At 34.4% G+C, this 11,757-nt stretch overlaps 3 protein-coding genes across 3 annotated transcripts; 1 reads left to right on the top strand and 2 right to left on the bottom strand.

The window, feature by feature from the left end:
• Nucleotides 1–839: 839 nt before the first annotated feature.
• Nucleotides 840–3,146, bottom strand: LOC105838492 (alpha-ketoglutarate-dependent dioxygenase alkB homolog 7, mitochondrial). The gene is made up of 5 exons (XM_012684084.2): nt 2,820–3,146; nt 2,006–2,275; nt 1,743–1,916; nt 1,147–1,274; nt 840–1,068 (listed from the first exon to the last, which is right to left on the bottom strand). Exons 1-5 carry the CDS (start codon nt 2,820–2,822, stop codon nt 936–938), a joined length of 708 nt encoding a protein of 235 aa, XP_012539538.1. The 5' UTR covers nt 2,823–3,146; the 3' UTR covers nt 840–935.
• Nucleotides 3,147–3,653: 507 nt separating this feature from the next.
• Nucleotides 3,654–7,520, bottom strand: LOC105838496 (eukaryotic translation initiation factor 3 subunit J). The gene is made up of 6 exons (XM_012684093.3): nt 7,365–7,520; nt 7,136–7,218; nt 6,283–6,396; nt 6,060–6,198; nt 4,676–4,843; nt 3,654–4,578 (listed from the first exon to the last, which is right to left on the bottom strand). Exons 1-6 carry the CDS (start codon nt 7,378–7,380, stop codon nt 4,394–4,396), a joined length of 705 nt encoding a protein of 234 aa, XP_012539547.1. The 5' UTR covers nt 7,381–7,520; the 3' UTR covers nt 3,654–4,393.
• Nucleotides 7,521–7,908: 388 nt separating this feature from the next.
• Nucleotides 7,909–11,311, top strand: LOC105838494 (microspherule protein 1). The gene is made up of 6 exons (XM_012684089.3): nt 7,909–8,310; nt 9,073–9,442; nt 9,541–9,741; nt 9,883–10,302; nt 10,397–10,612; nt 10,719–11,311. The coding sequence occupies exons 1-6, from the start codon at nt 8,192–8,194 to the stop codon at nt 10,806–10,808; spliced, it is 1,416 nt and encodes a 471-aa protein (XP_012539543.1). The 5' UTR covers nt 7,909–8,191; the 3' UTR covers nt 10,809–11,311.
• Nucleotides 11,312–11,757: the final 446 nt, after the last annotated feature.

The following is an 11,757-nucleotide window of genomic DNA, read 5'->3' as shown; positions in this document are numbered from 1 at the left end:
TGGTCTCACACTGGCCAGGGTGTGTATACCCACAAGCGCCCACTCTGTGTTGACGGGGGCCTAGTGGCCTCCTCTTTTTCGTTCTCTCTCTCTCTTTCTCTCTCTCCCTCTCTTTCTCTCTCTTTCTTGCTCACTCTCTCGCTCGCTCGTCCGCGATCAACCGCGCCTATAAACGCGGCCCCCCGAGACCCGGGTGACAACGGGGATTCACGCAGACGCCCTCGCCGGCCACGAGGACACGACGCTCCGCGTCAGACCGGAGTCCGTGCGACGATGCCGCATTTAACAATAGAAAACGGAGGCAGCACTCACAGCAATAACCTCACGGACGCCATATTTCATACGACGGCCCCTGCCATCGACGTGCGACGGCCCCGTAGACAACCGCCACGCCGATTGAATCTCTGCGCCGAGCTCGGCAGCGCCGTCTATCGGTCCGTTCGAGGTCACGTGACAGACTGAATCCATCTTGATGGGAAATTTGAATAATCAAACCGAACGCGAATTTCAATACCGCAAGTGTAAAATAAAATTTTATAACGAGCTCAAAAAATATTTGATATAAACATAAATATATATCTTTGCTAACAATAATCAAATTAAATTAAGCAGTAGAAACGTAAGTATTAATGAAGTATTAATAGAGATCATATTTATATATGTACAAGACTGATGACTAAGTAAATTTCTTTTAAGCTTGTTCTATTTAATACATGCCCTCTTATTACATGCCTTGCAAAATTGAAACGCTTATATATTAATAAAATAAAATTAATACGAATACGAATAACACGTTCCAATGTCGATTTTCCATATTGGCGTAATAATTTAAAACAATATTTTTTATTAATAATTCTTTATTGCAATTAAATTTTTAATATTTTTACTGAGGTATTGTTACAATGCAATTTCTAATTTATATGTAATTTGATAAATCAAGTGACTTGGGGATCGGCTTCACTTCTGCATATTATAGAGATGCGCCTGCCCTTCGGTACGTGTCGTCCTTCAAAATACGATTCCTCAGATTTGAGGATCTCGTGATTATACTTGTATCTTGCGACGCCGCTAAAAAGAAAGTATTTATTGTATAATTGGGCAATAATAAAAGAGCCACGATAAAAAAATAAAGCGAGCAAATCGAACCTCATGATGTATAATGATCTCCTTGGCAGCAGGAAGCATGCAACGCGTTCTTTTTCATGCCCTTCCATTGCCAATTTCATCACGCTGTCGCTCAGCAAACTCAATCCAGCGATGATGCCCCCGCAAAACTGTGAAACATTTCAAAGAAATCGTATCAAGGCGTATGAAATCGTATTAGGAGACAACTTTAATCCAATTGACAATTAATTCAACCAGTATAAATTTCCAGTTATATAATTCATTAAGCTTCTGTTCTAATTTTTTTTACAGTAAACAACAAAAAATGAATTATTTTATCCATTGATGAATAAAAAAATATAGTATAAACGACAAAGAAAGTGATGCGAGTACAAGTATTACTTAATAAATTGAAGCGAATAAATTGATTGAAAAATTTTATCAAAAACTTTAATACTCATTTCTATCATTTTAGATCAATTTAAAATTTGATTAATTTGCCTTATCTTTTTCTACTTAGAAGAATTAGAAAAAAATAAAGAGTGAGTTAAAGCAAAATTAAAATTTATCTATATTAGACGTAAGTGAAGGACTTGCACTGTGCTCTGCTTTAGAAGGTGAAAATAACGTTTCGTTACCCTGACACTGTCAATATGCGGCTTTATCCAGCCCTCAGGAGCCAAGTCTAATATATGCACGAGCGAAAGATGTATTGTTTCCGGTGGAAACGCTTTCCTGCGGACTCTGTCGAGAACTTTCGAGCTTTTCTCGCTCCATTTTTTCCATTCGGTTTCTCTGTAGCCATGTATCGCCTAAAAGAAAATCCAATACACAATATATATAATAATTCAAGAAACAAAATTCAAATATAAAAGGACAAAAATTTCGACATTTTACCAACATTGTCCCAATGTGAGTATTCATAGCGCAGTCGCTTCATGTAAGGGTCAACTTCCTGCACCATGATATCTTCCTCTTCCTCACTGATAAAATTCGGTAGGACTCTCATGGTGTTATGCAGCTCCACTTTCCAATCTTTGCTCGCGTGGACACTTGACTCTCCCGTAGCCATGGAGTTAGAATTAATAATATGCTTAGAGTGACACAATGTCTTGTTTACATTGCGAAATAGTAAACGCGCAGTTACCACCATTTTCCAAATCGAAGAACCCTTTACGAAAGACACATAAAGTTAAGAACTTAAATGTTAATCTAGAAAATAATGTTTATCTTTTGCATAGTTTCAACATTTATATCACAAAGCTATTTATCTTTCAGGCAACACAGACTGTGGGTGTAAATAAATTAAGACTTTATTTCTTTTAGAATAGAATGTATTATAGTAAAATCCAGTAATTGTATACAGTTTGATAGTTTTGATACCTTTTTATTTAAAGGGGCAAAAATAGAAAAACAAAACCAAGCATCTCAGTAGCAAGTTTCTCTTACTTTGAATTAATTTTATTATAAAATTAATTATATATTAAGTACCATTTAAAAAGAAATAAAGCGTTATTTAATTAAAAAAATTATTTTTTTGCAATGTTAAAAGTCCGTGTTTTAATATCCATATTTTTATATTAAGATATTTGGCATTCTTCAAAGCCTTGTAAGGTTATGTAATTTGCACACACTCACTAAATTAGAATAGCGAGTGCATTAGTAGAATTATCTTTCAGCTTTTATTGATAAACTTAGTATACGTATAGACTCACCATTAATTATACACAATTGCTCATTTCATGCTTTTACCATAATAATTCTTGAGAAAGCAAGGAGAAATTCGTTATGAGGTTATCTCTAATCATTCTTCTTAAATTGAATGAAAAACGGGTATCCTCTTTTATCTCACAAGATGAGATCGTATGATTTAAAACATTTAAAATTAATCAAAACTGAATCAAAATTGAACAATATATCAGAGAACACTAAAGAAATTATCAGATATGTAAAGACAAATTTTAGATATGTTAAAATATTAAATTAATAAGTATTTTTTTAAAGCACTGTTAGTGCTTTTAATATTTAAAGTGAGCACTAAATGCTTTTAAATAAATACATTTATACAGTACTAAAGTAAATTTCCTATAAAGAAGCCCTACAGTGTTGGGATTCAGCCATCTAAACTTGCGATATATATATATATAAAAAACAAAGAATTAAATAAATGATGTTTATTAAATCAATCTCAATTCCTCCGCAGCAGTAAATACCTGAGAAAGATCTCAGGAATTGCTCGCGTTAGCTCCCACTCAGTCTATAAAATAATTTACCTGATATCGAGATATTTAATGCTGCGTCATTACAAAATTTATTTATAAACGTTATATATTCGCGCTATTCTCCGGATACATATCGCTCCCGTTCTCCTTCTTAATTTAATTAATTTTTCTAGACTGAGCGATGTAGACATTTTTTTTATCAACAGCCGAACAAGGTACGAATTACATATATGTAGAAACGCAGTCAGAACAAAATACAAAAAAAAGATTTCTCTCAGAGATAAATGTACAATCAATCAGTGTAAACTGAGTAAAAATAGAGGCAGATAATTTATAATCAACCTTTATTTAGGAATATACTCTCTTCAAAACCAACTTCTAATTGATCTTCAATAAAAGTATGTGTGTGTGTGTATGTATTATGAATATATAAGCTGTGTTATATAAAATTTCCACAATATAATTACACGATTTAGTCTGCAAGTGGCGCAGCTATATAAAGTCAGGGAGAGTAGTTTCTTCCTTTTTAACAGGGTGAGATATGGTTACAATTCAAAATGACATAAATGTATCCTTTGCTGCCCCTTTGCTGTGTTAATATATGCATAATCGAAAAGTTAGAATCATAGATCTCGCAATATATCCCGCAATGTTTTCAAAGCTAAAATAGTTATTGATATCAACATCAGAATTGAAAATCTGATAACGACACAGATGCCAGATAAAAATCCGACAAAACTCAACAGTAAGTCGTAGAACTCCTAATTGTTGTAACTGCATGAATGAATGTGTGACATCATCACAAAGTTATCGGAGTGTTCTTTTTTTTAAAGTATTTCGACCGATAATTATTATACTGCTAGCTTTCGTTTTTCTTTTCTGTGTTTCTCATCTTGTTAGGTGTATGAACAATATCATGCATTACAGCAGATTAAACTGTTGTACATTTTGGTTACAATTCAATACGCAGAAAATTACAAATATAAAGTTTCTGTATAAATTCTGCAAATTAATATTTGTTCTGCGTGTATTTAGGCGACTAGAATGTATGAATGTGTGAAAAGTCGCTACATAAAATCGTCATACTCGTCATATACATAATCACCGTATTCACTTAACAAGGTGTTGTCACCTTCAATTTTGAGCTTGGCCTTCCCTTTTCCCTTACTCTTCTTCGTCTTCTCCATCTTCTGTTTCTCAATAAGTAAATTGTCAACTACAACTTTCACTTTTTTCAAGTAACTTGACGATACTGAAATAGAAACATTTTTAAACATAAAAATCCTGGCTTACAAATAAGAAATCAACGTCACATTGTTCGTTAAGATATCGTTATCAAATATACTAACAATTAAGAGCAATGGATTTTATAAGTTCTTCTGCAAATACTGGAAATTCCGCATGTTTGTTAAATTGATTAATTTTTTCTGAGAGTGCTGTGCCAAATCGTTCGAATTCCTCCTTTGTATCGGGCACCATAGTATCAAGTGATTCGCTTGGCGATTCTGATGAAACACCTGCAATGATAAAATTATCATTCTGTAATAACATATACACGTACACAAACATTAAGATTTTTCCATGAGATATTATAAATATCTTTCGAGTAATATACGTTATATCTATTAACTATAATATTTTTATGAAAACTTTCACCAAGTTGCAACATTTAATAATAATAATAATAAAGTTTATAAAACTGCAGAGATGTGTTTGTTATTTTGCAAATGGAACACTACATTCTGGACTAAATAAAATTGATATAATAAAGTTTATCATGTTTAACATATGTCCTTTATATGTTACAATATACGCATCAAAAGAATCGATTAGGAACGGAATCATACAGGAGACAGATAACAGATGAGAGATAAGGTTACAAAAACTGATGCAAACACAACAAATATTGCATAGAATAGCAACTTTTATTAAAATACAACAACATCAGTAATAAATTTAAATGTAGAGCTTGTAATAAGTTTAAATGCTTGTATATATACATATTCTCTTTCTGTCTGTCTGTCCCTGTTATGATGCACTTTCTGTTATAAACTAATTGTATAAGTTTAATGTGGCTTTAAAGATTACAATTGTGTAAAGCTATTATGCCACAATCTTAAATTAATGTTAATAAAAAAATAATAAAAAAGATATAGGTACCATACATGTTCCATGCGTATGTGTCTGTGTGTGTTGCATTTTTTAAAGATATTTCTTTTTGTATAATACTGTACAATTTAATTCAATGCATATAACGATTTGTCTTGTGTACCATCACAATCCAAATAGTTAGTTAATATTATTTTTTTTAATTTATCAAACGTCACACTTATATAAAAGTAATAGTAATTAATATCTATTATTGTGTCATAAAGCAAAAATGTTTTGCACATTTTCTCATGCGTGTTTAGAAAGATCACAATCTTCAGCTGAGTAATATTACAATGTGCGAGTAATATTACGACATATTATGACAATGTACTTCTGCAATATACAAAGTAATAAAAAGATGTCATCAAAAAATTCTTTTTTATCAGATAAAGCGTTTGGCGCTCAATGTAATTTCAAAAAAAGAAATGTCTGCTTCAGATATCTCAGATAAAACTTCCCACGTTGAAGGTAAAGAGCTATCACGTGGCATAAAAGTCAGATCACTCGTTAAAATAAAAAAAGATCATTTCTTATCTCTTTTATGTGTTTTGCGATCGCTAAAGTCTACTAGAGTCGACAAACCAAAAGTTTCCATCGCCAGCCGTAGGTCTGCCTCTTCTTGCAACCTCTGACGCCTTAATAAATCAGCTCGCCTTTCTTCTGGTGTAAGCGCCTCCTCCTTTTCTTTCGCTTTCCTTTCAGCCTCCTCCCTTGCCTTTTTCTAAATTTTTATGTATACAAATATATAAGTCAAATTTATACAAGCTACAAGTAATATTAGAGTTATAAGGAGAGTGAAACATACCTCACGTTCCTCGATTCTTTCAGCTAAGGCTTTCTTAGGTTTGGGCTTTGCTTTTGGGACCTCTGCTGGTTTCTCTACATCTTTCTTCTCTTCTTCCACATCTTCCCAGCTGTCCTGTTAGATTATTTAACATATATATATATATATATAAATAAAACAGAATGCCATATGTATACAAAACATCCATTACCATATAAATAGAATTTTAATTTAAATCAATGTATAAATATAATAAAATTTTAGTATAGTATAAAGCTAAATAATATGATTAAAGTAAATACATAATTGTCAACAAAAAAGAGAAAAAGCTGTTCTTCATAAATTATTTAATAATTTAACATATAATTATGAAACATATATTACTTAATATTGAAATCGACATGCCAATAAAGATTAAGAAACAAAGGACTTATTAATATATAAATCACATTTTCCTTTACATTTCATTCATATATACAATTGATTCTACAATATATGGAGCAAAGAAAAATCTATTTTTATTCTATACATTGTAGCAAGTGTACAAATAAGAATTTGAATAAAAACTAAGAATGATTTCTTTCAGTTTTCATCCCCTTGTCCTCTTATGTGTATGTACAGTGACACACATTTTTCATTCGTCTCTTCTCTCATTAGAACTCTTGTACGTGATACAGCATACGCGCCAGTCCAATGGAAAACGCAAACGAGAACGCGAGAAACTTTGCAAAAGAAAAATCAACGATCGACAGGTGATGAGAGGCACGACGATGTCGACGATAGGGAAACACATGTGTTCGTTATAGGTTAGGTGCGCGGAACTCGCACGCGGACTTTCGCGTGGGGCGACTTGCGCGACAAGGAATCACGTTACCTTGACTTCCTCTTCCTCGTCCTCGCCCTCCCACTTATTCGATCTCATCGCGAGGTCGAATTTCCCCTCGACGTTGTCCACATCTGTAAGAGGCGTAGAAAAACGAATGGAGGTTAAAAAGTCAATCTCCCAGTCGCAACAAATCGTCCCTATTCTCTCACGGGAACGTTCTCACGCGGGGGTCGCGATTTTCGGAACCCCGCGTGTACGCTGCGCCATTCTTACGTACCCCATTCTTCGTCCATGGTCGCGGCTGTGATTATTAGCCGTATGTTATATCCACGGGCGAACGGAGAGCCTGCCGCACAAACGTGGTAACAACGAGCGCAACCGGAATCGAGCAAGCCATACTGCACGAAGGAAGCAGCGTGTCAGCGTGATCCGATCGCTCGCGCGAGCGGGACCTGCTACGCATGCGCGCCGCCGATCGAGAGATCCACGATCTCTTCTGTTCCCGTTCCTTTTTTCAACGTTCCCAAAGTTGATGGATGACAGCTTTTTGGGGTTCTTCTTAACACGACGTTAGACTTTTTTCTTGTTCCTCTTTTTTGTTAAAGATGAAAATGCTTCTAAAAAAATTCTGTTTAAAATGTATGCATGAAACTAGCTAGGTGTTCGATAGAAACCATCGGCAATTTCCCGTCGATCCTAAAATTGCTGACGGCATCTTGTAACGTTTCTCGTGTTATCCGTTTCGATTAATTAAACGGGCAATTGATTTATTCACGCGCGAGCATCAGAAAAAAATCCTGCGAGCGTCGTTGAGAGCTGCGATTAATCGAATCGACTGATGTTACGCCATGGTCGAGAATCGATTCGCGCCACCGTCGAGTATCGTCGCACACTCACGTCCATCCGTCCATCCTTCTACGACTCGCTTCGCGTCAAAGTCGAGTGTGTGTTGATATTTTTATTTTGATCACGATTAGCTGTGCAAATTTAACGCAACACGGGCGGAATAATCGCGATTCGTTCGCAAGGAGAAACGAGATCCGTTAGGAGTAAGCGACGTGGTGTTATGGTTTGATTGCCTCCGCGTTTGTTTTCCGTCAAACGATGGATATTCCTACTCCAACTAGCCTCAATCACAGCGGGCTCACGCACGGTACGGATGGATTCTTGAACATTCCCATCGGATCGTCCGCTTTGGACGCTCTGTCGACGAAACGGAGAAGGTAAGACGTCATGTGATTCGTCAGTTTCGGAGTTGAGGCCCGTTTGCACCAATGTATATAAGTTAATTTCAATCTCAGTTTTATTTAAGGTTACTTGACGGTCCATGTTTTTCAAGGACAGTTTTCGAATTGAATGTTATGTCCCCGGGCAAAGTTTGTCCCCGGAATGTCTTCAAACTCATGTTTCTGTTAAAATTTTTTTGTAATTTTTGGATTATTGGCTATTATTGTAACTGGACACAACTTCTTCAATGAACGTCATGATCTCATGACTGATCTCATGGTTTAAAATTTAAAACAGAAAATGTTCAAGCTATATCAACCATTTTAATAAACTTTTTTAGTTGTGAGCTAACACCTATTGATAAGTGAATTGAAGTCCAAGCAAGATAAACTTAAAAAAGATTTACAACTCAAAAATATAAATTAGATCTCTTAACAAAATAAGTGTTGCAAATTTTATGCCATTGCAAATAATTTAAAGAATGGAAAAATACATAGAAACATAAGAAACATAAAATTATACTAGTTTTATGTATTGATCACTTTCTCATACATTTATTTCATAAAAAAGTGCAAATTTGTTGAAACATTTCCTGAATTTAGTAAAAAAACTTGATAACTTTAGTTTAACTTATTTTCTTTTTTTTTTTAATTCTTAAGAATTAGAAAAAGAAAAAGTAAGATTAATTGGTGCAAACAGATCTACTTACATTAGCCCAACAGAGTACTTTTATTGCTCATGTTATTTTTTTCTTTAAGCTCTTCGCGCACGATAAAACGCAAGAAGTTCGACGATGAGGTGGTGGAGACGACGTTTAACCTGCAACCGCCCACCACAAGCGCCAAGTCAACGTCGAAATCACGAACAATCTCTGTAACCACCAGTCCTATGGATGTCTTACCAACACAGACGGTACCTACTCCAATACCAATTCCGACCACCCTAGTGCAGTCAGACAGATGTAATCGCAGACCCAGTCGGCCGAGCGGTTCAAATCTCGGACGGAAGAATAAAAAGAGTAAAAATCATTCCCATTCCATCAACGCTACCAAAGACTTAGGACGATGGAAACCTGCTGACGACTTGGCGTTGATTACTGGCGTACAACAAACAAATGATTTGAGGATGGTACTTGTATAATTAATTTTCATCTTTTTGCATTTAATTTTTTTCTTTAATATTAATAACAAAATAATACATTTCTAATATTTCATTATTTGTTCAAGGTTCATCGAGGTACAAAATTTTCCTGCCGCTTCACGCTACAGGAAATACAACAAAGATGGTACGCATTGTTGTATGATAGTGCTGTCTCACGCGTAGCTGTTCAAGCCATGCGTAATTTACATCCCGAACTAATAGCCAGTGTTCAAGCAAGAACATTATATAGCAAGGCTGAAGAGGATCTGTTGGGGACTATTAAATCAGTGGGTACTAATAATTCTGGACGACAAATGCTTTTATCATACGAATAATCTATTGTATATATTAGCTATTAAGTTAACCTTTAATGTTTTCTAAATGACTGCATTATTATGAATATGTGATCTTTTACTTTATCCCATCAGACATCCCAACCAACATTGGAAGTATTTCAAGAATTGCTCGAAGCAAATGCACATACATTTTATCCAGCTAGGACTGCAAAAGCGTTACACAGTCATTGGCAGTTGATGAAACAGTATCACCTACTACCAGATCAGACAGTGCAGAGTTTACCACGTGGTGAACATGTGTTGAGTTTTTCGGACGCCGAGGATATGATCAACGATGCCGAATTAATGGAACCGAAAGACGAATTGATAGACGCTGAATTGGCAACGGCAGACAGAAAGAATAAGAGAGAAATTAAAGTATTGGAAAATGAGCTTGGCAGATGGCAGGTGCTTGTCGACAGTGTAGTAGGCGTCAATCCTCCAGAATTTGATAATCAAACTTTAGCAATTCTAAGAGGAAGACTCGTCCGATACCTCATGAGGTCTAGAGAGGTAAGAAACAAGCATAAAATAATTATTAATAATTTATATTTTAAAAAATTTATATATTTATATATATCTGACATTCTTTGGTATCTTTGTTCAGATAAGTGTGGGACGTTCTACGAAAGATCATACTGTCGACGTGGATCTTAGCTTGGAAGGACCAGCATGGAAAGTTTCGCGTCGGCAAGGTACTATCCGTTTAAGGAACAATGGAGACTTTTTTCTGTCATCCGAAGGAAAGCGGCCAATTTTTGTAGACAGCAGACCAATTTTGGCTGGCAACAAGATGAAATTAAACAATAATAGTGTAATTGAGGTATTTATTGTATAAAGCACAAAGCTAATATGTAGAGTTTTCTCTCAAATAGTAGTTTGTTTTGTAAATTAAAATTTTTAATTGCAGTTTATATATTTCTTTACAGATTGCAGGATTGAGATTTATATTTTTAATAAACCAAGAACTCATCTCTGTGATACGACAAGAAGCTGTCAAGTTAAATTTAACCCCTTGAAGGTTGTAAAAAGAAATGTGAGACAATAATCGAGTGTCATAGTTAATAATAATCAGTAAAATGCTTTTCTTACACATAATCTATTTTTTATTTGAAAATAGAAAATATGTATTTTGCGATGTATAAAGGTTTATTCACATATTAATAACTATTATAATTAACTTATATATTTCTTAATTTTTAAAGGAATTTTTTAGTAAGAAAAACTAATTATTTTTAAAGCTCATCAATCAAATTCTACAACATTGTTTATTTCATTTTAAGGATATAGTAATTTAAGCATACCCATGTATATTCTTTCTGTATGATAGATTTCGCTATTTTTGTGCAAATAATGATCTGAAGCTAGCTAATAAATTAGGTTACAAATATCTTTGTCCGATTGTAAGTTTACAAACGAGCAATAATAATGCGTTAAGTTACTGTACATAAACTTTTAATATAATTTGTAAATTATTACATATAGCGTCTGTATTCCTATAATAAACAATTGTGAAAAATTAGATTTTCCATATATTAGTAGAAAACATTTAAACATTTTGTACACACTTTCTGTAAGTTGCAAAAAATTTGCAAAATGTCACGCCGTATCTTCTGTCTCACGAATGCAAGGTAAAGGTATATTTAAAAAAAAATCGTTCAAATTTCATAAAACACTCAGAAACTGAGGTAATCTCGCTACGTACAGGAGATACAGCCATGTTATTAGTCCATATGTTAAAATAAAGTTTTCAATGGAAACTCCATGCCATTGTCGCACCTCGTAATGAAAAGTTTTCGCGGCTGCGAGAGCAGTTATTCGTAACGAGTCAACGACACTCACAGCTATATTAAGCAGGGCTTAAGGCGATTAGCGTCGTACTTTTACGACCGTTCGTCGCACGTACGCGCCGCAGCAGAGTCGTGCTAAGAATTTTCGAGGGAAAAATATTTTATTAAATTTATATTA

The sequence above is a fragment of the Monomorium pharaonis genome, chromosome 11, assembly GCF_013373865.1.
Source record: "Monomorium pharaonis isolate MP-MQ-018 chromosome 11, ASM1337386v2, whole genome shotgun sequence".
Taxonomy (NCBI): Eukaryota; Metazoa; Arthropoda; class Insecta; order Hymenoptera; family Formicidae; genus Monomorium; species Monomorium pharaonis.
The sequence above is the reverse complement of the archived record's forward strand: the minus strand, read 5'-3'. Positions and strand labels throughout refer to the sequence as shown.

Coding starts and splice junctions, on each gene's coding strand:
- LOC105838492 (XM_012684084.2), bottom strand. Junction 1,917..2,005: donor AATACTCACATTGGGACAAT/GTTGGTAAAATG, acceptor ATTTTCTTTTAG/GCGATACATGGCTACAGAGA. Junction 1,275..1,742: donor CGCATATTGACAGTGTCAGG/GTAACGAAACGT, acceptor AATGTTTCACAG/TTTTGCGGGGGCATCATCGC.
- LOC105838496 (XM_012684093.3), bottom strand. Junction 6,397..7,135: donor ACGAGGAAGAGGAAGTCAAG/GTAACGTGATTC, acceptor ATAATCTAACAG/GACAGCTGGGAAGATGTGGA. Junction 6,199..6,282: donor AAAGAATCGAGGAACGTGAG/GTATGTTTCACT, acceptor ATAAAAATTTAG/AAAAAGGCAAGGGAGGAGGC.
- LOC105838494 (XM_012684089.3), top strand. CDS start 8,192: ATGGATATTCCTACTCCAACTAGCCTCAATCACAGCGGGCTCACGCAC. Junction 8,311..9,072: donor CTGTCGACGAAACGGAGAAG/GTAAGACGTCAT, acceptor TTTTTCTTTAAG/CTCTTCGCGCACGATAAAAC. Junction 10,613..10,718: donor ACAATAATAGTGTAATTGAG/GTATTTATTGTA, acceptor ATTTCTTTACAG/ATTGCAGGATTGAGATTTAT.